Genomic DNA, 23,670 nt, shown 5'->3' with positions numbered 1-23,670 from the left:
AGATTAGCAGGAGCTCTCCAAGTTGCTGACTCGAGGTCTGCCTCACTGTGGTGAATGGGGGTGGGAACTGGCTGCTTCGTGGTTGTGATGTCATCACTGTGCTCGAAATGCGACTTCCTGTTTTCCCGATCTCGCGATTTTGCGATCTCGCAATTTGCGATATCGCTATTTGCGATATCGCAATCCCGACACGGATGTAGCCGGAAATAGCGATTTTTCTGCGATTATCGATAATCGCTAACGGAATTTGCGGCCCGTGTGAATCGCATTTGTTAATCGCAAACCATCATGAATTCCGATCGGCGATTTCTCAATAGCGAATCGCAATTTTTCGCTATTTGAGAATCGCAGATGCCGTTTTTCATGAATCAGGCTGATAGTGTCCAGTACAATACTATTTTATGCGTCCGAAATGGTTTATTGTACTGTTGCTTATTTCTGGCTCCCATGGTCAGCCAAAAAAGGCCAGTCGCCACAGTCAGTCTCCAAACACCTGCTACCTCTCCAAAATGGTTCCTCTCACATCCGCTGAGACAGCTTGAACGCCGACTGCCTTAACCATGGATATGCGTGGTTAAAGCAAGCGCTGTTCAGCTCGCAGGGAAACAGCATGCGTGCTTCAGGCCCTGTTGTTAATACGGTTCCCCCGCCAAACATAGTACAAATTGTGCAAGTTGCATTTAGAACGGCAGAAAGTGGCGCTCACCCTGGGCTACCAACCATGGGCCCCGAGTGTATATAATGATAAATGAAATCTGTTTTACTCTGTTTAACACAATTTAAGACTGAAAGGAGAGTAATCCTTGCAGAACCTTCAGAAATTATGTTTTAATATTTGATTGAGAGGATGAGCTTCCAAAAGGTGCTGGTGATAACATCACATGAACTGTGAACCCCAGGTCTCAGCTCTTAGGGCCACCACAGGGACAAGACAGAATACGGGCATCAGAGACTGCGGCAACGGACAGACAGAGAACACGGGTGTGGCAGGCATAAAAAGACAGATACTGAACAGGGCACAGATGGGGGGGGGTTTGGTGGGCAGCCGAACAAAGGGAAGTCTGCCCCCTCTCACCCCCCTGGGCAGATTGGTAGGGGGGTGCAGTCCAGCGACTGCCATTTTGTGTTGGGCTACTTTATAGCCCAGTACATATATGTATAGGTTGGGTTTGGGCTACCAGCCACTATTTTAGGTTCAGATGACCTGGTGGCTGGTAGTCTGTATTTAGTGGTAATTTTATGGTAATTTTGGCGATGGAATTTAGAGTTAGTACTAGTGTGCATTATTGTAGAGTAGCTTACCTGCAGCATAGTGGATGATGTTCAACGACAGGGAAAGTGGCAGAGGCGATGCGGCTGTGTGGGAGGCCAGGAAGTGTGACTTCTTGGTAGGAGGTGAGGCGTTGTCCTCAGCCTGTCAGGGGTCTGTGGAAGTAGTGGCAGCCGTTTGGCTTGTCCCCCACCACCCCCCCAAACGTTCATGGCAAGCGGCAGGGGCAGCGTTGCAGCAGGTGAGTGGCTACTCCATGCCCAATGGAGCGGCCACTGCGGAGGCTGAAGCAGGACGTGTGAAGCAAGGCCCTGTGTGGTGAATGCGTCCGTATCAGGGCTGGGATTAAAGGTGTTGGGTGGGAAGCGGCAGTTGCAGCAAGGGACAGACAGAGAGCACAGGTGTGGCAGAGAAGGGTAGATAGACACTGAACAGGGCACAGAACGAGATGGAAAGAGAGAGACGCTGGTAGTGAAGCCAAATGGGGCACACATGTAGGCAGTAGAGAGTCACTATTGCATGCCTGTCAACTCACCAGCATTCATCGTGTCATCCTTTAAAAAAAAAAATATTCTGTTCACCTGACTGGCAAACAAGATACCTCAGTACTCTTTAATGGGAGTCACCTGCTTTTCAAACCTGTATTTCTGGCCCCAAAAATGTTTATCCTCCATTCACCTTGATGGCATCATCGTCTCAAATGCTTGACTTCTTTGCATTTTTGAGTCAAGAAGTTGACAGATATGACATTGAATACTAAAATGAGGACCTTTGCACATAAACTGACATTAGCCTCTGGACATGTTTTGCAATAATAACTACTCTTACCATTTCTAAGAGCTGCAAGCCGCAGATCTTACTGTTAAGCACTGTATTGGATAAAAGCTGGGTTGGTTTCGAAGAGGTCCCAACTCATGACATAGAGATCACACAGATGCCAGCCCTACACATCTCACTTATTCAGCAATTTCTCTAGCTTTTTTTAAATGTCCTCTTTGCATTGTTTTCACAGGAAAGAAACCATCTCCACCTTCCTTTTCTCTTTACACTATTTCATGTGTTTTTACATTCTATCCATTTAGTTTACCTTCCACCCCAGTTTTTCACCTCAATTCCGTTGTTTCTGTAGTCTCTTTCTAGCCATAATCACCGTTCCAAACGTTTCTTTAATCTGAATCAGTTGCGGCAGGCGAGTTGACAGATTGGCTGGGTAGGGGTGAGGTGGAGAACGGGGACGGAGGGCCAAAAACCCCCCACTTATCTGCTCAGTGCATTGCGCTCCTTGCTTCTCCAGGCACAGCCTCCCAGAGTGCACTGCGGCCAATCCTGACGCTGCTTTCATGCTGCTGAAAGCAGCGTCTACGCAGTTGATTTGCGCTCCCACACAAACTGGGATCCTGTGGCTGCTCTCTCCAACCCAGCAATGCAGCTGGGGTTGGAGAGGGTTTCCCTGCCCATGTGGGTTTGGCCACGCAGTGAAGGCAGTGCTCAACACTCCCCCTCCAGACTGCCACTACCCTGGCCCCGTCCCAAGCCTCAGCTCTGAGAAAAAAATAAAACAATAATAAACAGGAGTTTATTATCATATTATTTTTCGTTTTTTTGGGCTGCTGGCAGGTGGGGCGACGCTCCTCCACCAAGCGGAGGAGCTTCTGCTGTCCTGATCTTTCTTTCTTTCATTTCCTTAGCATGTGTAACACTTATGGTTGCACTTTCAAATAAGCGAGATCCACTTTTAATTTCATCTTTTTATCTGTAACATTTTGTTCTTATTCCATTTTCCCACTCTTTATCATCTTCTACCTTTTAAAATCATTTTTATTCCAATCTTTGTTATGAAATATTTATTTCAAATATGTAACGTGCCATAAACTCCCATTTCCAGACTAAACAGAATTACACATTTCTATGGTTAAAGCTGGCCAGAGCTGCTCCTACGAAAAAGAGATTAAATACATTCCTAGTACAAAGCCAGGTAATAGGGAACATATTTATTTATTTAATAATTTATTTATGTGAAGTTTTGAACAGAAATACCATAGGGTAAAAGCATAGACACATGCAGTAATTTCCCATTCTACATGTTACTCCAAATTACCAGGCTAAAAAACGTGCAGTACTGGAAGGATGATTTTCCATAGAATTGGTCATTTGAGGTGTAGTGTTACTACCCTGGCCTTGTCTTGCAACATGAGTGGACCCTTACTGAGTGTTCTCTCTTCTCCTCTCACTCCAGTTTCCCTCTGGGGCCCTCAACCACATTATCAAATTAGGGCTTAAACTGACTAAGACTTTGCACTGGTGCAAGCGAGATGAAAAGCAGCAGCAACTGTGATATAGTATCCAGAGCAAAAGGTGGTTGTACCGCTTTGCGACACATGTTCACTGCTGGGACAGTTCAGCATAAAACACCCGCAGGTTTTGATGCACAGCCCTATCAACTAACTTAGCCTGACCAGACTTTAAATCAAAAATGAATGTCAAGTGAAAGCAGTGAAAAGAAGTGGAATTTGTTGTTTTCCGACAGAAACTGATGAATCACACGTGTGCTGACGTGCAAAAAACACATCAAATCCATCTGACCCTTCTGCAATTGTTTAAGAATAAGAATTTATACTGGAGGGATATGCCTCCAGGACAAATTCTATGCAACACAGTGCACGCTCTCCTCTGCACCATGGAGCGAGGTTTCGATGGCACAATGCAGCCTGTTTGCGCACCAGCACAGGGGATGACACCAGCAGTAGGCCAATCTCTGTAGCTATAGCAATGTGCTGTGTTAGCCCCTTCATGCAGCGCATCATATTTCAGTGCTCTGCTGCAGTGAGTGTTTCTAATTTCCCACTTTCATGCAGAAGGGAAATACTGAGTCAGTAAGGGCAATGGACAACTAACTCCTACAACATTGTTTAGTGAAAAACAACTACAAAAACACTTACATGACAATAGGAACCCTTGGTCTCAAAAAAGGTACTTTCTTTACGACGGAGACAAACATAAGATGCCTTTGCATACTCTGCATCTTCAAGGTACTTCAAGGGCTCCTCATTGAGTTGAGTTATTGTATTAAAAAACCACAAATGAAAGGCTTTAAGCTGGTTATAAAATAGCATTTTACTATTAGTATTTGTCTCCAATGAAATACACAATAAGATCATTATTTACTAACAATAAACAATGCATAATGATGAATGGAATATTGTTGCTGAGGTAGATTTAGATAAAACACAGCCTATTCTTAAATTATGGATCATGAGTTTGGCAATTACACATACTTTGACACTTTTTTGAGATTTCTGATGGATTTCTCTCAGCACAGAATTATACTTCATTTCCATCTGGGATTTTCTTTTGAATTCTTTGCTAAATCTTCTGACGTATGTGTTGGTCATTCATGAATATTGTTCCTACTAAGGAACCAGGTTTTACAGATGGGTACTGTACAGTTCACGTTTGATGATTAGTTGGCATCTCAGATCCGATTTAGAATTTGGTGGTAATGGAAAACTCCCAGATTTTGGAAAAAATTTGAACCTGAGGGAAATTCTATTGGAGGAATTTCCTCCATAACCAGATGCCTGGTGGAGGACACTCTGCCAATGGATTAATCTAAGTATCATGCATTTCTTACAGAAAGTAGTTTTTCCATCACCACACAAATCTAAAACAGGCCCTAGTTTCTCCTATGACGATTTACAGTTCACTTCACAATATGTAGACTGGCTTGTTTCCAGAAATACTTCCAGAAGTTGAATAATGCATGTTTTGACTGGTTTCTATCCTGCTCCCTCCTGTATACTGATGCAGGGATCCTGAGCAGTCCTTTGCTAGCGTGCTTACTTGGGTGACTTTACGCATAAGGCACTTGTATCAATGTCCAAATCCTGCAGGACATTTTTCCCTTTCCTTGAGGGAAACACAGTATGAACTCACCCAGCACCACTGTTGAATTTGGCCCTCTCTGCAGGGTCACCCCCATACGTTTTGTCTTCACTCCTCCTGTTTTCTAAACCCTTTTTTGTTGTATTTTAGTACTCTGTGCACTTTATAACTGCTCACAGTGCAAAAATGCTTGTACTCTCTCAAAATATGGTACAATTGGCTTACACCAAATTAGCATATTTAATTTACTTGTAAGTCCCTAGTGTGGCTGAAAAACCTAAGGGTATTGCTAGGTGAACTAGGTCTTTCCAACCTTTGGGACAATCCGTCGGGGGAAATATTCCCAAGTAAAAATACACTAAAAGCGCTATATTGGGAATGGATAGACGTGAGGCTCTGGAGAGGGGTTAAATCTGACTCAATGGGAGGTCGCTTTCTGGAAAGTAAAATGTGTCCTGTACTAGAAAATTACTGGGACAGTATAACTGTTCCTATGGACAGAAAGTTGTTCTTCCAATTAAGATCTGGTTCCCTCCCGTTGAGAGATCTAACAGGCAGGTGGAAGAGTTTGAATACCCAGTGCTGCCCAGCGTGCGGCGCAACCAACGAAAGTGTGGGACACTTCCTATTTGCTTGTAAGGCTTATGCCTCCCCAAGAAGGGTCTGGTTAACCCCTACCTGTAAAAACCTTGGGACATCCAGTGCAGCTGAGGCGCAGAGAATTATTTGTACTACCTCTGAGGAGCCTATTGTCATGGGAATAGCAAAGTACCTGGGGTGGGCTTGGTCCATCAGGCGGAGAGCTCTTTCTATTTCTCCTAATGTTTCTTGACTATGTTTTAACTTGTATACCTTTTTGTTTTACAATGATTAAGCTTGCGCAACTGTTTTAATGTATTGGATGAAATGCTTTGACTAAGTGTGATGTTTTTATATATATGTATGTTGTGCTTTTATGAGTATAACTCGAATAAAGCTTTTCTACAGGTATCACGAGTACCAAGGGCTTGCAGCAGTGACTGTGTCACTCACTAAAGTAGCCTTTTTAAAAACATGTCTCAGTCCGGCCACTGCAGCCTGTAGTTCAGTTTTAAACTGTCATTTGAACCTGCAAAAAGAAACCGGTCACCAGGCCCTACCTTCCTTTTTAAAACATAGAATTCACCCCTAGGGTAGGCCCTAAACGGCCCATAGGGCAGGGTGCATTGTATTTAAAAAGTAAGGCATGGGTTTTTAAGTTTTACATGTACTGGTAGTGGAAAAACTCCTAAATTCGTTTTTCACTACTGTAACACCAACCTCTCATATTGAATAACATTGGGTTACCTAATTACAATTAATAAGTGCTAACTTTTGTTCGGGATGTTTGGTCTCAAATGAATTGTCATTTTAAATCCTATTGAATGTTAAAGTCAGATTTTAAGTCACAATTCTGAAAATGGCACTTTGAGAAAGTTGACACTTTTTTGTCCTAACCATTTGTTGCCTACTGCCAGTGTCCAGAGTCACATCACCCTGCTGTTAGGCTTTGTATGTTCCTCTCACACAGTGAGACAATAGGGCTTATGTGTGGGCAGGATGGATGGGACAGAGCTGTTCCCTGCCCCACTTGCACTACCATAAGGACTGCCTCCAGCACACATAAAACACTAGTCTTTTTGTAACCCTAGACTTCCTGGAGCCTTAGCAGGGGAGGAAAGCACTTTTCAGAAAAAGATGTGGGGATACGCCATGATGCTTTCCCACTTCTAAGGCAAAAAGTTTCAGCGCTCTGTCCATCATCTCCTTGTGTTTGCTTTGTTCTCCCACTTCTAAGGCTGATACCAGGTATAAATAGTGGACCAAGGCAAACACAAGGGGATGATGGACGGATTGCTGAAATGTTTCAGACACACCCCCAGTCACAGATCTGGGTTGAATCCATCATCGTTCTTTAGCTCACTTTGTGACCCCAGTTCAGACCCAGCCATATACAAATCAGTCTTGACCCTGTTCTTCATGGGAACAGTCCAGCCTGAACTGCCAAGCCAGGACTTCCCTGGACCAGAAACAAGCCTCCTGGAACCGGTTTCGAGGTAACGCCCCTCAGCAGCCAGGCTAGCTTTAATCAAGTGGCAAAGTGAGCAAGGACCCACGTCTGGCCATACCCTGCCAACCAAGGGCAGATGAAGCAAACACACGGAGATGATGGACGGAGTGCTGAAACTTTTCAGACTCTCACCCCCAGTCACAGATCTGGGTTGAATCCATCATCATTCTTTAGCTCTTTTCGCCGCCCCAGTTCAGACCCAGCCGTATGCAAATAAGTCTTGACCCCTTTCTCCTGGGAACAGTCCAGCTCGAACTGCCAAGCCAAGTCTTCCCTGGACCGGAAACAAGCATCCTGGGACCTGTTCTCTGCCCCACTTGCTGACTCCAGCACACACAAAACACTAGTCTTTTTTCACCCTAGACTTCCTGGAGCCTTGGCAGGGGAGGAAAGCACTTTCCAGAAAGAGATGTGGGGCAGACCAGGATGTTTTTCCCACTACTAAGGCTGGCAGCGGGTATAAATAGCGGACCCTCAGAATCTCACTTTAGTACACTCGTGGGCCTGCGCTCATTGCAGAGTAAAGACTGTCTTATTTTTCAGAGGACTGCCCTGCTGCTTGAGGCTTGCCTTGCTCCCCAGAGGGATGCCCTGCTACTTGAGGCCTGCCTTGCTCCCCAGAGGGATGCCCTGCTACTTGAGGCCTGCCTTGTACCCTAAGACTGTCTCGCTGAATAAGGCCTGTCATGCTGTCTGGATGGGAGATTGGACCTCCTTCCTTCATGCCAGGCTACCTCAGTGACTCCAAGGGTTAGCTGGTTGACCTCTTGGTCTGAGCTACAGGGACACAACAAGCTCCAGAGCCCCCCCTGCAACTGCCTAGCTGACCTGCTGGAATTGGCCCTGCCTGGATCTGTAACTGGATCTGCCTGAGCATTGTTGACCTCTGCTGGAGTGATTTTTTTGAACCCCAAGAGGTGCCTCTCCAGGTCCTGGACCCTTGGCTGACATCCCAGAAAACTCCGCCAAGCCTAACTGATGGTTCCAATAAATCCAATGTGAAGCCCTGCAAAGCTTTACTGCACAGCTGAAAGATTCATTGAAGCTGACATAGAGCATCCAGAAGCCCTACTGCACAGCTTCAAGCATCATCGGAACCGGCCCAAACAACGCAAAGCATCACTGCACAGCTGAAACCTTCCTCGGAACAAACACAATGCCCTGCAAAGTCATGCTGCAAGCTTTTTCAGAACCGATTCCAAATGGCAGAAAGCCCAGCAAAGCCTTGCCGCACAGCTAAAACCTTTAATGGAACTGAAACTGAGCGAAGCAAAGCCCCCCTGCATAGCTGAACATCCCTGAACCAACGTGAAGCCTCACATAGCAATGCCATGCAGACCTCACACCAAGGACATAAGGTTGCCAAGCTTCTTCTTATGCCCAGCCTGCGCTCCATCGCTGTTGGCCTAAATTTGTGACTTTGTCTCAGTCCACCATGACCAGATACAGATAGATAGCAATTACTGCTTCTTGGTGCCATTTTTACTTAAACCTTTAAAATACAATGTTTTCAATTTTAATGATTGGATGTTTGTCATCCTATTTTATGTATTACAATTTGCTCGATTTTTTTATTGGTTTGGGATTTTTCTTCTGTTGTGTTGTCATGTCTATTACTGTTGGTGTGCTGCATTATTACTTTACACTTTGTCTCTTAGTTAAGCATGACTTTGCTTGTGCCAAGCTACCAGAGGCTTAAGCACAGGTTAATTTAGTGACTTTTGTAGGTCATCTAGACAAGGACTGTGGTTATTTGAGAAGCCCCTCCCCTCCCCCAATCAATCAAGAACTTAGTTTCTTACAACCAGTATGGACAGGATGAGCTCTGCAGGCCTGACCTAGCTGGGTTTTGAAGGACATGTTGTTTTTCCAGCTCCATTGGCTAGTCCTGCTGATCTGACACTAGCTGTGGATAGGGGCTATTTCACCCATTCCCTCAAATCCAAGGCAGTCCAGACTCATGACATGCTCTTGGTTGTTCTTTATGGTCAACATGTGAAAAATACTTTTTCTGAGGTAATCCTTAGCACACACTCCCACTCCAGTTAAAATATTTACATCATTATACACTTGCATGTAAATCACACTCACACATTTCACACACACTACTTTTTTTTTTAACCTGCACTAAGCCTACACCTTTAACCGTAAGGTGGTCAACAGGTACGATCTTTAACTTGATCAGTGCATTATAGTTAACTCAGTCTTGGCCAACTGAGTACCAATATAAAATAGGTAGTTATCAGGGTCCAAGCCACCCTCTGATTTCTCTACTCTCTGTGTCAGCTGACATTCATTTTCCTGCATGGTCTGGTGTAGTAGGAAAACCATCAAACAAATTAAAACACATTAGCTAATTCAGAGAGACAGCTAAATGTAAATAGATCTCCATGTTCATGCCTTGTTTCATGTGAGTCGAAAAGCTTAAGTGTGTTCATCACCACTCCTTTGCCGCTTGGAGGTCTTACCATTCCTAACCTAAAAGGAAATCTTTCAAGATTTGAAGTTACTGGGAGGAAGTGTAATGTAAAGCTGGTGGTCTATATGAAAGAGCTCGACTGCATGTCTCAAGATAGTACAGAAGTCCTCACCATGTGTCCATGAGCCTCTGTCAATAATATAATCATAGTCTCAATAAAAAGCTTAGTTTCATCTATGTTGCCGATCTGATATCACTCCAGGGAGCACCTCCACCCAGTAATCAGGACTCTGTAAGCTCCAACATGTAGATGGTAGAAGCATATCCAGGAGGGTTGGGCCGTGTGTAGGCTCCGAGATGCCACAGGGGGTGTGCTCAGATGCTCCTCCCTGCCGACTCTGATATTGAACAGTAGTCCTTTAACACTATTGATGCAACAAAAATCAGCCATTGCAAAAACGTCCAATTTGATTTTACAGTGTTTTTTGCATATACAGGTGGCGCAGTTCATCCGAGGCAGCAACCTCTACCGTCACAGTGCATTTGTCCACATACTCTTCTAAGGGAGAGCTTTTTGGACAGATTAACTTCCGCGGAGAATCAGTAACAGCCTGCAAAAGAGGTAAAAGACAAGAGATTAAGACTCCTCACAGGACTCTAAGAACCACTTACTCCTCCTTATGACATTTTAGAATGTGCTGCTTAATGTGGGAATATAAATTCTTTTAACTGATTGTCGCGCCTTCACCATCTCTAACCCATTGGATTTTCCAGTCCTTGCTGCAATGTGAGGCTACAGTCAGATGGATGCCATATGCCCATTCTAGACAATGGAAATACCAGGCAGTATCCTGAGGTAGATTGATGTAGCAGGGCCACAGGAGCATGTGCAAAGACATTAAAAGGGATAAATACCAGCTTAAGATCAGCTTCAGAACATATGCTTTCTAGTTATTCTCAAATTCACAGAAACCCTGGGAAAATCTGAGCCATACTCTCATATGACAGGTGGTTGTTGCTAAGCCCATGAAGCGCTACAAAGTTTACGCGGGTAGTGCATGACACATACCTTTACCCTGGAGCAGCAGGAGCAGATTCACCTATACCTGGCTGCCATGGCAGGGTACAGGCAATATTAATTCCCCGAGACCCACAGGGACTGCCATGTTCACACTCTGCCACAGAGGGCCCCTGTGCACTTTAACAAATGAACTACTTTGATGAAGGGCCCAGCAATCAGTTTTGCCAACAATGTTTCTCAGATACAAATCAATTACCTCCTTCAAGTGGTTTGGTAACTTGGGCGTGAAATATACGCAAGCGCTGAGTGGCGAAATTCAGGATTACATATAAATACTGGAATGATCGAGGTGCCACAAAGGATTCAGCAGATATGGAATTGAGCCATGAATGGCAAAGCTGGGATGCACACTTGCTCTGGGCTGTCGTGAAATAAAATTAAGGAGCGGATGTATCAGATGTTGAGCTTCGACAGTTCCTTGTCCAGCCAGTCTAACATCAGTAGACTCTCAACAGCCTACAAGGGTGTCTCTAAAATGGCGGTAATACATCTCTAGGGGTCAGGAAGAAAAATAAGTTACCAAGGTTTCTGGCATGATGACAGTCGGGCAGCAGCTGTATCGCAACATCTGATGTGCCTTCCATCCCAAGAATGGCAGTACGACGATAGCCCCGATGAACGCAAAGAGTGACAGAAGTCCAATGGTCAGCACAGGGTCTGTGGAACCTGGGAAGAAATATTTTGAGGTGAGTCTCGCAGGAGTTGGTTTAGACAGTGCAAACCATTCCCATTTTTACAGATCCATGCAGTACAATGTTCAACATGAATCAGAGGAACCAATATTTGGAATTAATCAATCCAGCATCACTCTTAAATGATGCACCAGAAATAATCTGTATTTTTTTATTTACTAATCTCGAAGCCCTGATATAAAAGGGGACATGAAGTATTATGAATTTGCTAGCATTAATGTGAGAACCATAATGGAAATCATTCTAAAAACAGAAAGCAAACATATACTATGTCACAATTTGGATCCATAAATATCTGCATTAATAATAGCACAAACAGACTAATTAACAGTAACGGCATTATACATCTAGAAAAAGAGATATAAAACATTGGGCACGTTTTTTCACTAGACATAGGACAATAATGAGTACAGATTAAACAAAGTAATTTGGCGGAAGGATTTTGTGTCATTACGCCTGATCACATTATGATCTTGAGTATCTTTTTTCCCCTTAAACAGGATAACAGTGGTAAGTCTTTGTGGACGTAGTACTGAAATCAGGGAACGATGCAATGAAAAGGATAACATAGATATTCAAATAAGTCTTTGGAAAAACAAACTAGGCGAGCATATGATAAAAATGTATCTCAACGTGAAAAAATTCAGTTTTATTCAGGGCAGTATTGATTTTAGAGTGTTTGACCTAAAAAGTGGCCTACGGCTATGTTTATGGAATACAATGTTTCTTCCTTTGACTTTCTGAGACAAAAAATGAAATATCACTACAGGTTTCTTTTGTGTTTGGAAAAAACATCCAAGAGGTTGCTGTTTAATGTCGATGTGTGCGATTTTTCCAATTTTCTACTATTTTCTTTTTAATACCTCTTCATATCATATATAAATGGGATAGTTTTACTACTACCTCAATAAGCCCTAGTGTTTGGGCAGGGGAGTGACCTACAGCACCCCGTTAAAGGCCTCGTCGCGTGCAACACACCTGTGACACACACCAAGGCCCTTCACCACACAAACTGTAGTGCACATATATTCCACCCACCATCAATAAACCCCCTTTTAACATCAAAGATGGTGCCCTTCATCCAGCTTATTTACACCTCATACACACCTCAAGTCTCACTATCGCATTGTCAGTTGAGTCAACAATTATGTCCAGTGTCCGGGCCCTGGAATTAGGGGTGCAGCAGGTGCTACAGCACACACAGAAATTCTGAGGAGAGTTCTGCAAGACAATGGCAGGGAGGAAGCCTAATAAAATGTTTTTTTTCTGTAGTATTTGGAATATGCTGACGCACCACCGCATTTCAGCAAGTCAAATGGAAAAACTGATACCTGAAAATTATTGCCTATTTTTATTTATCAAGCAGTTATAAGTTCCCATTTGTATGAAAAGCAGATGGCCTTTTGTTACTCGCTCCATGAGGTGGTAAAGGAAATATAGTTGATAGTTGCAAACCTAAAATATACTAGCATTTAAAGATCTTTGTGTCGCTTTGAAAATTAAAGGAGTTCCATTGACTCCTAGTGCTAAAGCATGATGTGAACAATCATTTCTTGCAGAATCAAAAGCAAGGCCAAACTAAAATAAATGCATTTTATTTACATGATGTACTTAGATTAGTATTATTCTGATGTATTATTATTATTGTGACTATCTTATTCTCTGCAGTTGCAATTAACACAAGGTCAGGCCCACGAGTGAGTCTACTTCATGACAGCATAGGCAAACCACTGTGTTACTGTCTTACAAAGTGGATTACCTGGTTTCTTCAATACAGTGTTTCTTTTAGCATGCCTATCTTTGAACTTACACACTTTTGGCATAGATCACGTTGTGCTATGTTTTGTTATGCTGTACTATAATATTCAGTACTTAATATTGCAACAGACGTACACCTGTGGCAAGTGGGTTTCTCACTGTGAAAGCCATGTAGAAACTTTGCAGCAGGTCCTGGAACAGCAGGTTTATTTGTTTTTAAGGAATCTGCTCTGGTTCTTGCCATTCTTACTAGTTGACTGGCAATGTTAATACAGTGCATTTTACCATAAAGGTGCCTTAATGGGGTGTCTATATAGCCTGAGTTGGTATAAGTTGGATTTTCTTACACAGAGTTATATTTGATTTTTGAGTTTGTGATATTTGCTTCCTTTGATTCCCTTCGACTTTTCGAATTTCGTTTGGAATAATTTTGGGTGGTATAAGTAGGATTTTCTTACACAGATTTCAATTTGATATTAGAGTTTTTGATAATTGCTTCCTTTGAATCTATACGCCTCTTCTAATTTATTTTAGAATTATTTAGGTGTACTCCGATCCATTTCTGAGGAACTTGAATGGATATTATTGCAAATTAGTTCCTCTGCTTTTGGCCATGGCCACAAGTTGGCTGCAAACTCTGTGGGGAGATACAGAGGGCGGACTTAACAATTGGAGCCAGAATCTCCCCTTGAGTTTAAAGCAATTTCAAGTTTTAGTCCCTGAATTCGATAATAACCATTCAGACCTGCAAACACCAGTGTGAAAGACAAAGGTTTTCTTCGATTTCAGGGACTGATAGACTTATATTTACCAGCTGCTCTTATCAGTGGTAAATGTGAGCATGCAGGCACCATTAGTTTCTGTGTGATGCCATAGAAGGGTGTGGATGTAGGTTTAGGGACTGCTGGGGGGAGTCATGCATGCTTCCCCGGTGCTGTAGGAGGGGCTCATGTGGGTTCCGGATTGTGTCTATGCACGATGCCTGCCTCAGAGCCCCAGTGTTTTTACTGAATATATTTCCGTACCTGGTAAACCTAGGCCTGATATTTTTGTACCCAGTAATATTATGTGGAGGAACAATGGACAACTTAAAATCAGCCTGACTGGTAGCCACACCAACTCTAATGGGGTGTATTAGTTTAGGAAACAGTAATACTGAGAGCTCCTTATGTTTGTGTTATTGTGGGTCATATCATTAAATGGCACTTTGCTGGTTTTGGGAGGTGGGGTTCAAATCTGCTCTTCACTGGCTTGGTAACTACGTAGGTGGTTCTTAATAATTCAAACAAGTGCATGTCCAAGACAAGGTTTCTGGAGTAAGTAGACAAAAATAGTTGGGGGGGGGGGGGGGGGGGGGGCAAGAATAAATTTTTGGAATATAACCAAATGCCACATTTTGAAGCACTTGATATTAAATTGTGCATTTCTTACTGAAGTGCTGACACTTGGGAATCCTGAAGGTTGAATTTTTACATCCTTTAACATTGGTGTGGTCTTTTTGGAAAAAACAACTAGTAATGTATGCCAGTAACAGTATCCAGAACACTATGTGAGAGCCGTTGTGACTTCAAATGATCCACTCTCATCTTATAAGTAATAATGATACAGTGGTATATAGAGAGCAATATCAGAGGGTGAACACTCAAAGGTCTAGAAGTTCCCAAATATGAAAATAATATATATTGTTTGCAGTGCTCATAATGCTCCCTCATTTCTGTAACTCTGTCACAATTAAAAAATGTGCAGAGTTCTGAGTCTGGGATGTATTAGGGGCATAGGTCTGTGCAAATCTACTTTATTAGGAATATAACACTGAATGAGTCTAAGCGTTAACAGAATAACGCTATTATTATGATTATAGCTCTGAGTCTTGATGTTAGCAAAAATAGAGTTCTTTCAGACTGTATTTAGAGTGGGGCTTTGCATGTATATAGGACTTTAGAGCATAACTACTAGATTGTCTTAATAGCATCTATGGCAGATACATGAGTGGGCATCTGTATTCAAACTCACCAAAAGTGATGGAGGAAATCTTGCAAATAGTTAACGACTGACAATCACTCAGGGTAGCTTTTTAAGCCAATGGCGTTTTACCCAATCGGCCACCTTAAATTAGACTCAATCATATGCAAGCTAGCTATGGTCCAGCTCACATAAGAGCAGTCCAGCCTGAACTGCCAAGGCAGGCCGGATGTGGAAGGGGTGTTCCCGAAACTGATCCTGGTGTTGCTGTTCTGATAACCCCTACTTCTTTTGGAACTTATCATAAGAGCCTGTCAGATTGGATGCAGAAGGCCACATTAGATTAAATGCCATCCACGACCATCTAAACATGCAAACTATTGACTGATGTAAAACAAGTAATAAGAAAAAGCCCTGATGAAGTTCAATTGAGTTTGAACGAAATGCATTGTCTGGATGTTTTGGTTTTTTGATCTTATATTATAAAATTGGATTTAAATAAAGGAAGAAGTTTCCTAAAAGATGGGCTTGAAAATGTGTTGATCTGTCTCTCTGTGAGTACACCATTCCATTTTTTCTTCTCAAGTATTACTCTGCTCTGCAGCAATATCACACAACGGCTGATATTGGAATTAGAGTGCACCAAACTACACTAACGGGAACTGTGTTTAGGTGTGGTTAAGAGGTCCGCCGTTGTGTGTCCCCCTTTCTTTTTGCCAAGCCAGCTCCTCATTGAACCAGAATACAAGCAGCCCAACACCGGTATTGACCTTGTTGGGCTTTTCACTCAGATGCAGTTCGGCTCCCGAGGCGCAATGAGAACAGGACCCACATCTGGGCACACCCTAGGCCACTAAAGGAATTGCATCAAATACAGTATTGAGGGAAATGATTGAAAATAGTCTAACCACGGGCAATCGCTCAGGGTTGCATTCCAACCTGAAAGATTCAACTAGTCCTGGGTTGCTTGCTCTGCTTCAGGGAGGACCTGGCTTGGCAATTCGGGTTGGACTGTTTCCATTGCAGCAGGACCAACGTGGATTTGCATATCACTGGGGCTAATCTAAGGTGGCTTTTTGGACAAGAGAACAATGGGTTGGATTGCTACCCCTAGTGATTGCCATTGGTTAGACTACCAGGGGTTAATTAGGAATTACTCCCATTACTTTTTGTTGTGTCATGGATCTGTGTATTAACAAGAGTAAAGTAATTGTAGAATCTTATAGAAGGAGCACATTATTCGTTCAGCAGATTGAGCATTTTATTTGGACCTTATCAGATGAAATTAACAGACCATACAAAAAAACAAATGACTTGAGCATCGTCACAAATATGTATTAGTCTAAATGCTTTTAGGTAACATGGATGAAATGTTGAAATGAATGTGATGCATAGTGTTATGCAACTCTCAATAGTATGGTGAAGACTTCTTTCTACCAAACAATCGGCTAGATTCATCAAAGAGCTGTTTTGCGAGTCCTTAATAGCGATTATTAAGGAATCGCTATTAAGGACTTGCAAAACGTGATTCATGTAGGAATCGCTAAATAAATTGCAATTCCTACACATTCCTTATTTGCGATTAGCAAATTGCTAATCGCAAATAAGGAATAACTCCCCATTCATTCCTATGGGCCTATAACCGACTATTTGATTTAGCTCCCTGTAAAAGTTTGTACGCCCTGTCAGGGTAGTGCTATAAATTGATTGTAATATAGATCTGTAAATATAACTGTAAATAGATCATTTAGCAAACTCATTAGTACAATCTGTGTAAATGCACTGAAAAACTTGAAGGAATCTATAGCCAGTGTAAATATGATGTAGCTGTATAAAAATGTTTGTACATATATTTTGATTACTATTGAAAATTTGTATATAATGTCTCTTGTTTTAAAGTTTTCTATATAAATTTTTTTATTCCTGTGATCAATATTGGATGTATAGCATACTTTTATGATTTTAAATTAATCGAATAAAGTGTTTTTGACTCTGACTCTGACACCCTGTAGCACCCCTGAAATGCAAATTTACACAGGTGTTGTGCACACACATGTCCAAAGGACATGTGTGTGTGTAACATATAACAGAGGAAAATGCACTAAAGTGCATTTGTCTATTTTTTCGCTATTTACCACGAAGTCAGACTTGACTTGGTAAATAGCGGCCAAATATTGCGAATTCGCAATTTAAAATTGGTTAATGAATTGCATTTAAGGAATCTCTAATAGAGATTCCTCAAATGCAATTCCTCGCAAATATGCGATGCATGAATCTAGCTGTTAATTCCAAGATCATATTAAGTTCCACATGAAGCTTTGTTCATTGCTGGGGCCTTATATTTTTAGGAACTCTATTTGATTGCATGATATCCTGAAGGGCACTACTGTACAGACAGTAGTACTATGGATGTATATTTATACCATGTGTGCTGTATTTCCCTTTATGATGTGGATTGTTGCCGGAACTCTATGTTCTAGGTGGCCAAAATTTTCACAGTTGCACATTTATTTCCCTGTAATGTATTCCGAGTTTCCAATTTGCATGAGATTATTGAAGCTTCAATGGTAGAGATCAGGAAATCCTGATCAGATCAGTCTTCTGAAATGACCATCAGAAGTTAGAAAAAACTATTGAAACAGAGCGATCATTAAGACGCCATTATTTAGATAGAGCTCACTATCAATAGCGATACCATAATGTACCACATTTACCAATATATTCTTGAATATGTTCTTCCAAAAGAACCACGTGTCTCGCTTGTACAAGCAGACTTTTGGGGATACAATATTCCTCCACATATGCTGCTGAATGGGTTTGACTCATTTGGTGCATTTGCTTGTTTGCTAACACAATGATTTTTCCAAACTTCTAAAATACTACTGAGCAGACGCTGCTGGCCAGCACCCACACTCTAAAGTTTGTTTCATCACCATCTGTGGCACCACATGCATGTTTACATTACTAGCATTACATACTTTGGCGGAGTCTCAATCCTTCCAGACATCACAGGCATCATATGTGCCCAAAACCTCTCCATCAATGCACCACAAATCCACTTAACAAATGTCCGCCTTAATCGAGGATGCATTTCCAGTACAATGTAACGCTTACCACCAGACATGGGCTGGGATTTGTACAGGGTGCATGACTTATAGAATGGAACCTATCCAAATTAAGTGATCAGATGAGGGGATGTATAATAATGACCATCTCAAACATTCCTTTCCTATTTATGGTCCTTGTATGAAAATACAAGACTTTGTTGGTGTTCTTTTTAGTTGAAATAATATTTGCTTTGCAACATAAACATTTTGTAATTAGAACAGCAAAACTGTAATGTATAGAACGGTTGTATGACAGAACCCCCCAAGCATTTACCAAGCATGCCTTTACAGTGCAGTTACTTCCCCGACTGTGAAGTTACCACATGCTCCTTTACCATGCAAGTTGTTACAACGACTTGCCTTAGAGAGGTGCTAGACTTTGGAATAGCATAATTTACTATTCCAACTCCAGTCTACGCAACAGTAGGGAAGGTGTTGGACTTAAAATCCAACACCAGTTCAACAACGTGCCTCCTAAAGCAAGTTGTTGTAACTAGGCCTCAATTAGGCCTTGAGTTTTGGATTTAGAATTGATCATGTTTTCACTTCTCATTAACAGCTCATCTACCACATGCATTAAAATGTGCACTGATGGTTTCTGCTGATACACAGTTTCTCAAGAGCATGGAAAGAAGTTACATTGTTGCCCAAGTTCTCTTCATGTTCTCTATACTGTAGGCTTCTTCCTTTATAAGGCTGCTGATGTTTATGTAACCAGATTTGTGCTAATACTTCCAGTGCCATTAGGTCAGAGGGAATTCATCAACATTTATTTAGTGGGATAGTGCCAAAATGGTGATTTCATATACATATTATACTTTTTTCAATGCCGTATTATGATTTGACGGTGTGTTGACATATTTGCTCACCCTATGCTAACCATGCAATTTTCATTTTTTTAAGGAAAATTTCTTTATAAACTGGCATGTTTTTGAGGTTGAGCCAAAAGTCATGTGTGCCCTTTCTCAGAGCTAGGGTTGCTGCCCAATATTCTATTGTTTTGCTGCATATTCTGGACATGGACTAATTTTCAGATTTTGTCCATTTTTCACCCACTTTACATGATTCATGAGCTTTATGCTTATGACAAAATAATTTGCATTCTGATTGACTTTGATATTTTGCCTTCTGTATTGAACTTGACTATTTTAATAAACCTTCATGGTTTTCAAAATTATATCTATTCTTGAGGACAATGCTGTCCCGACCCTGCAAAGGCGCTTATCTCTGTTATCACGTTATTTGAGACATCGGTCACCAACTCTGTAAATCAAACTGCTCATGAATAAAATAAATGAATATGATGGAACTTCTGGAGAGGGCTTGCCTGGAGAGAGAGGAGTTGGAACTGAGGAAACCCTCTGTAAGAGCTTACATGGTTTTAACCACTACCCCTCTCTGGAACCATATTTAAAAATTGTTACCAACCCACTCCAGAGATTCTTGTTAACAAAATTTAGGATGAACTTGATTCACTATTCACTTGGTAGTTTCCCCGTGTGAACAAAACCAGAAGACGGTCCGCCCTGTGATTGTGACCAGTTTTCAAACCAGGATACCCTCCATTTAAATTTTTTTTACGGCTGTATACCACTGAGAGGGCAAAATATTTATTACCTGTCCTGAAGGCTGCAGGCTTTATTCAAGTAAGGCCAGCGCTAATTTTCCTCTAATCACTAGCGGACATCCATACCATTTTTAGTGTTGCATGCTTCCTAACAGCTGCCTTCAGATTAAGGAACAAAAGAATTCCCCGGAGTGCTTTATTTAATCTTATTTTAAATGTGGTTTTATCTGTAACCAATTTTTATCATTTGTAAACATTAGGAAACAATGAGATTAATAATTTATTGTCAAAATTGGTAATCAAATTCACTGATGTTTTTTAAAAATTGTTCTGTATTGTATCTTGCCTTTTATGATTTTAACAAAAATCGAATAAAGTGTATTTTGACTGACTGACTTTGACTGACTGAATATGATGGAACTATCAGTAATATTATTCTGATGTATTGCTCCCCAGTTCAATGATGACACATCTTTATATGATTTTGGTATCAAAGGGAAGGAGTAACGGGCTATTACTGCTTTAGAAGAGCAGGAGGTCCAAACACGACGTGCCCAAATATGTCTAAACAAAAGTAGTCGTGTAGTTCCTAAGGAACAGAGGAGAGTAGCAGTCTGTGATGGAGGTGAATTATGGCAGGGTAACACACACAATCACGTCTACCGCTCTGTTCTGGCCCCATACCTGCACTTCATCTATACGGCTGTTGGAAAAAGATCTCTGCCAAAGAACCCCTCTTTGAGGTGTCGCCCATTGGGTATTGCACCGCTGACCCAACGAGGAGCAGGCCCAAATGATGAAGCATGACACCTGAAAGGGTGTGTGAGGGCACTAAATCCAACAAAATGGATTCCCAGGGCTACCGTCTGGTTACCCTGCCATAATTCACCTGCATCACAGACTGCTACTCTCCTCTGTTCCTTAGGAACTACACGACTACCTTTGTTTAGACATCTTTATATGAAACACCACTGTAAGACACTATAACAAACACAGTCATTTTTTGTAAACAGGATACAATTATTCATGGGAGACGATTCTAGCCAACTAGTTTATTCCAAGATGCTTTTTTTTCTCAATTTTTGACAAGTAAATCAGAGTGCTGGACTTCTGAGATATGAGTAAAAGTGGCCACACATTTCCAAGGCCATTAGCGAGCAACAGACTTCCCAATTGGTCCAGAATGCCGGTGAGTAGATTCCATGGCCATACATGCAGTAACCTCACAGGCATATCAGTTCAGTCTATAAGCCAGCGTATTGTGCCACTTTTTTGTGTGGCGAGTGAGGCAAAGTATAGACAATGCTATGATGCCGTTTGTGAAGCAGAGCCACGCGGAGTGGATGGAACATGGAGTGTTGAATGTGTGTGTGTGTGGTTGAGTGGGAAATCCATGAGGTGACTATTGAAGAAAGGATCTGGAGAAATGGACGTAGTGTTGGGCTGCGCTATTCCCAGTTATACTTGTGTTGCTTCTTCTTACCCTTAAAGAAATAAATATTATCCACAAGTGTACCAACATCTGGATCATCTTTAAATGTAACACAGGGCTTCTGAGTTCTAAGTATAGTGCTGACTCATTTCCAAAGCCATTAGTAAACAACATACATCCCCACTGGACTAGTATCCCAGTGAGTAGACTAAATGGCCATCCATGCAATTAACTCTCCGGCATATCAGTTCAATGTATAGGCCAGCATGTTGTGCCACTTTTTGCAATATAAGTCTCCAGTAGTGTTGATTAGTTACCTGGCACTTTAATGCATACAGGAGAACTGAAGTTGCTGTAGCGATGAATAGCTGTCACATAGGTTTGAGCTTTGACGCAGTACTCCATCCCAGCTTCCACGGTGTCGAGGTGAAAGGAGGTCTGGCTGCTCCTCACCGTCTTGCTCTGTACTCAGACATAAGTGGATTAGTGTTAGAAATCATACTCACTGTAGGAAGCAATATCCCGAAACTCAGATACCTTTTCAACAGGTGTTAATAGCAAGCCAAGGACGACACAAGCGCAGCACAGTGTGTTTTACCACCTATGTCATTTTCTGCTCCTCTCTAGTTGCTCCACTGCCTTTTACTCGATGTTATTTTGTTCATCCTCGCTTGCTTTCTTTGTATCTCTATCCACACTTCAAGTTGCTAAAGTCTCTTCCTTTGTCTGAGTGATGGAGCCCAGGGAAATTAGTTATTTTCCAGTACTTGAAACAATGTTACTGTCAATAACATAAAAATTAAGCTCACGGCAATAGTCCACGACTTTTCAATAGCAGAAAACTGCTTGCTCTGCTGAGAGTATTTTAAGGTACACCTCCATCTGTACAACATGTGAAATTATTTCAATGTCAGGAGAATATAAAAATTAAGCTCACCACACACCACAATGAATGGCATCTTTTAAATGAAGACCTCTTCATTTAAAAAAACACCTTCTGGAAGCCAGCAGACCTAAGACCCATCCCCACACCAAAGCCCATACCAAAAACCTAGGAATCATCTTAGATGACAAACTCGACCTAACTGCCGAGGTCAACTCAGTGACCTCCACCTGCTTCCACATCCTAAGTATGTTGTGAAAAATCTTCAAGGGGCTACCAGAGAACTCCATGGAAACAGTCACAGGGGCACTCATAACCAGCAGACTAAACTATGGGAACACACTCTATACTGGAATCACCAAACAGCTCTTGAAAAGACTTCAAACCATCTAGGACACAGCAGCAAGGTTCATTCTTAATCTATCTTGCTGCTCCGAGATCTTACCACGCCTCAGAGAACTCCACTTGCTCCACATACACAAACATGCCCAATTCGAACTCTTCATGCACACGTGCAAAGCACTACACAATACTGGCCCACATACCTCAACAACCGCATACATTTCCACCAAAACTACATACACCTCCGCTCGGCCAGACTCTAACTTGCATGTATACCCCATACAATCAGTAGAAGGGCACGAGGTTGCATCTTCTCGTACATCTCCACCAAAGCATGGAACAATTTCCCAGAGCAAGTCTGAGCCTCCTCATGGTTTCTTGAGTTCCTCAAGAAGTGGAAGACCTGGCTTTTGGAACTTCCAGGGAGTCTTCCACCTGCCTTCCTGGTAGGCGCCTCAATACACTCATTGGGGATTAGTGCACTCTACAAATCGGTATAACATAAGATGATCCATACATGTTCTCACCGTTGATTTCTCCATAATGAACCCAACGGAGAGTCAGCAATAGTTCTAGTGTTAGCGATGGTCGGATAGTAACATATGGCAATAAATGGCATGTGCCTCTCAGCAGGTGAGACAAAGGTTACTGAGTGTAGGAGCATCCCAGCATCACTAGTTTCAACAACCTCCAAGGGATTTAGGCCTCCGTGTCAACTCATGAAAGGTCTGCAGAGCACAGCATGAGAATCGGACATACCTGTATACAAGGCTTTCAATACTGTAAAGGGTTTCTTATTCTACAATTTGGGTATTTCCTTTTCTGATCTACATGTTTGTACAGGGTTTTTACATCTTCTTACTCATCATTTTTTAACTAAGTACATATTCTTTCTGTCAAATAAGCCAAACTAGAATTTAATTTTACCAGACCATATAGCCGTTTCAAAAGGCAATACATTCTACCTCATGATTAACACATCCAAGCTCCGTGGAACGCATTTGATCAAATAAGTAATTTGGGGCCTGCTGTATAAACATGGGATTGTGATGTTTTTTGCACATTGACTGCTTTGTGGCCCCACCTTCCTTCTGCTCTGTGACTGACGTACAATACAGTTGCAGCGCAAAATGATACACAGAAGTCTACCAAATCCCTTTAAATGCAGGGATGGACACCCTTACCT

The 23,670-nt window shown here is 41.9% G+C and overlaps 1 protein-coding gene across 1 annotated transcript in view; it reads right to left on the bottom strand.

Annotated features, from left to right (window-relative positions):
• Window positions 1-3,260: 3,260 nt before the first annotated feature.
• Window positions 3,261-23,670, bottom strand: part of IL20RB (interleukin 20 receptor subunit beta) — a 243,646-nt gene continuing 223,236 nt past the window's right edge. The window contains exons 5-7 of the mRNA XM_086943914.1: window positions 21,577-21,721; window positions 11,262-11,407; window positions 3,261-10,271 (exon numbers count right to left, since the gene is read on the bottom strand). Of these exons, the coding sequence (XP_086800040.1) occupies window positions 10,134-10,271; window positions 11,262-11,407; window positions 21,577-21,721 (429 nt within the window). The 3' untranslated portion in view covers window positions 3,261-10,133. The remainder of the gene's footprint in view (window positions 10,272-11,261; window positions 11,408-21,576; window positions 21,722-23,670) is intronic.

This window comes from Lissotriton vulgaris, chromosome 11, assembly GCF_964263255.1.
Source record: "Lissotriton vulgaris chromosome 11, aLisVul1.2, whole genome shotgun sequence".
In the NCBI taxonomy this organism is placed as follows: Eukaryota; Metazoa; Chordata; class Amphibia; order Caudata; family Salamandridae; genus Lissotriton; species Lissotriton vulgaris.
The sequence above is the reverse complement of the archived record's forward strand: the minus strand, read 5'-3'. Positions and strand labels throughout refer to the sequence as shown.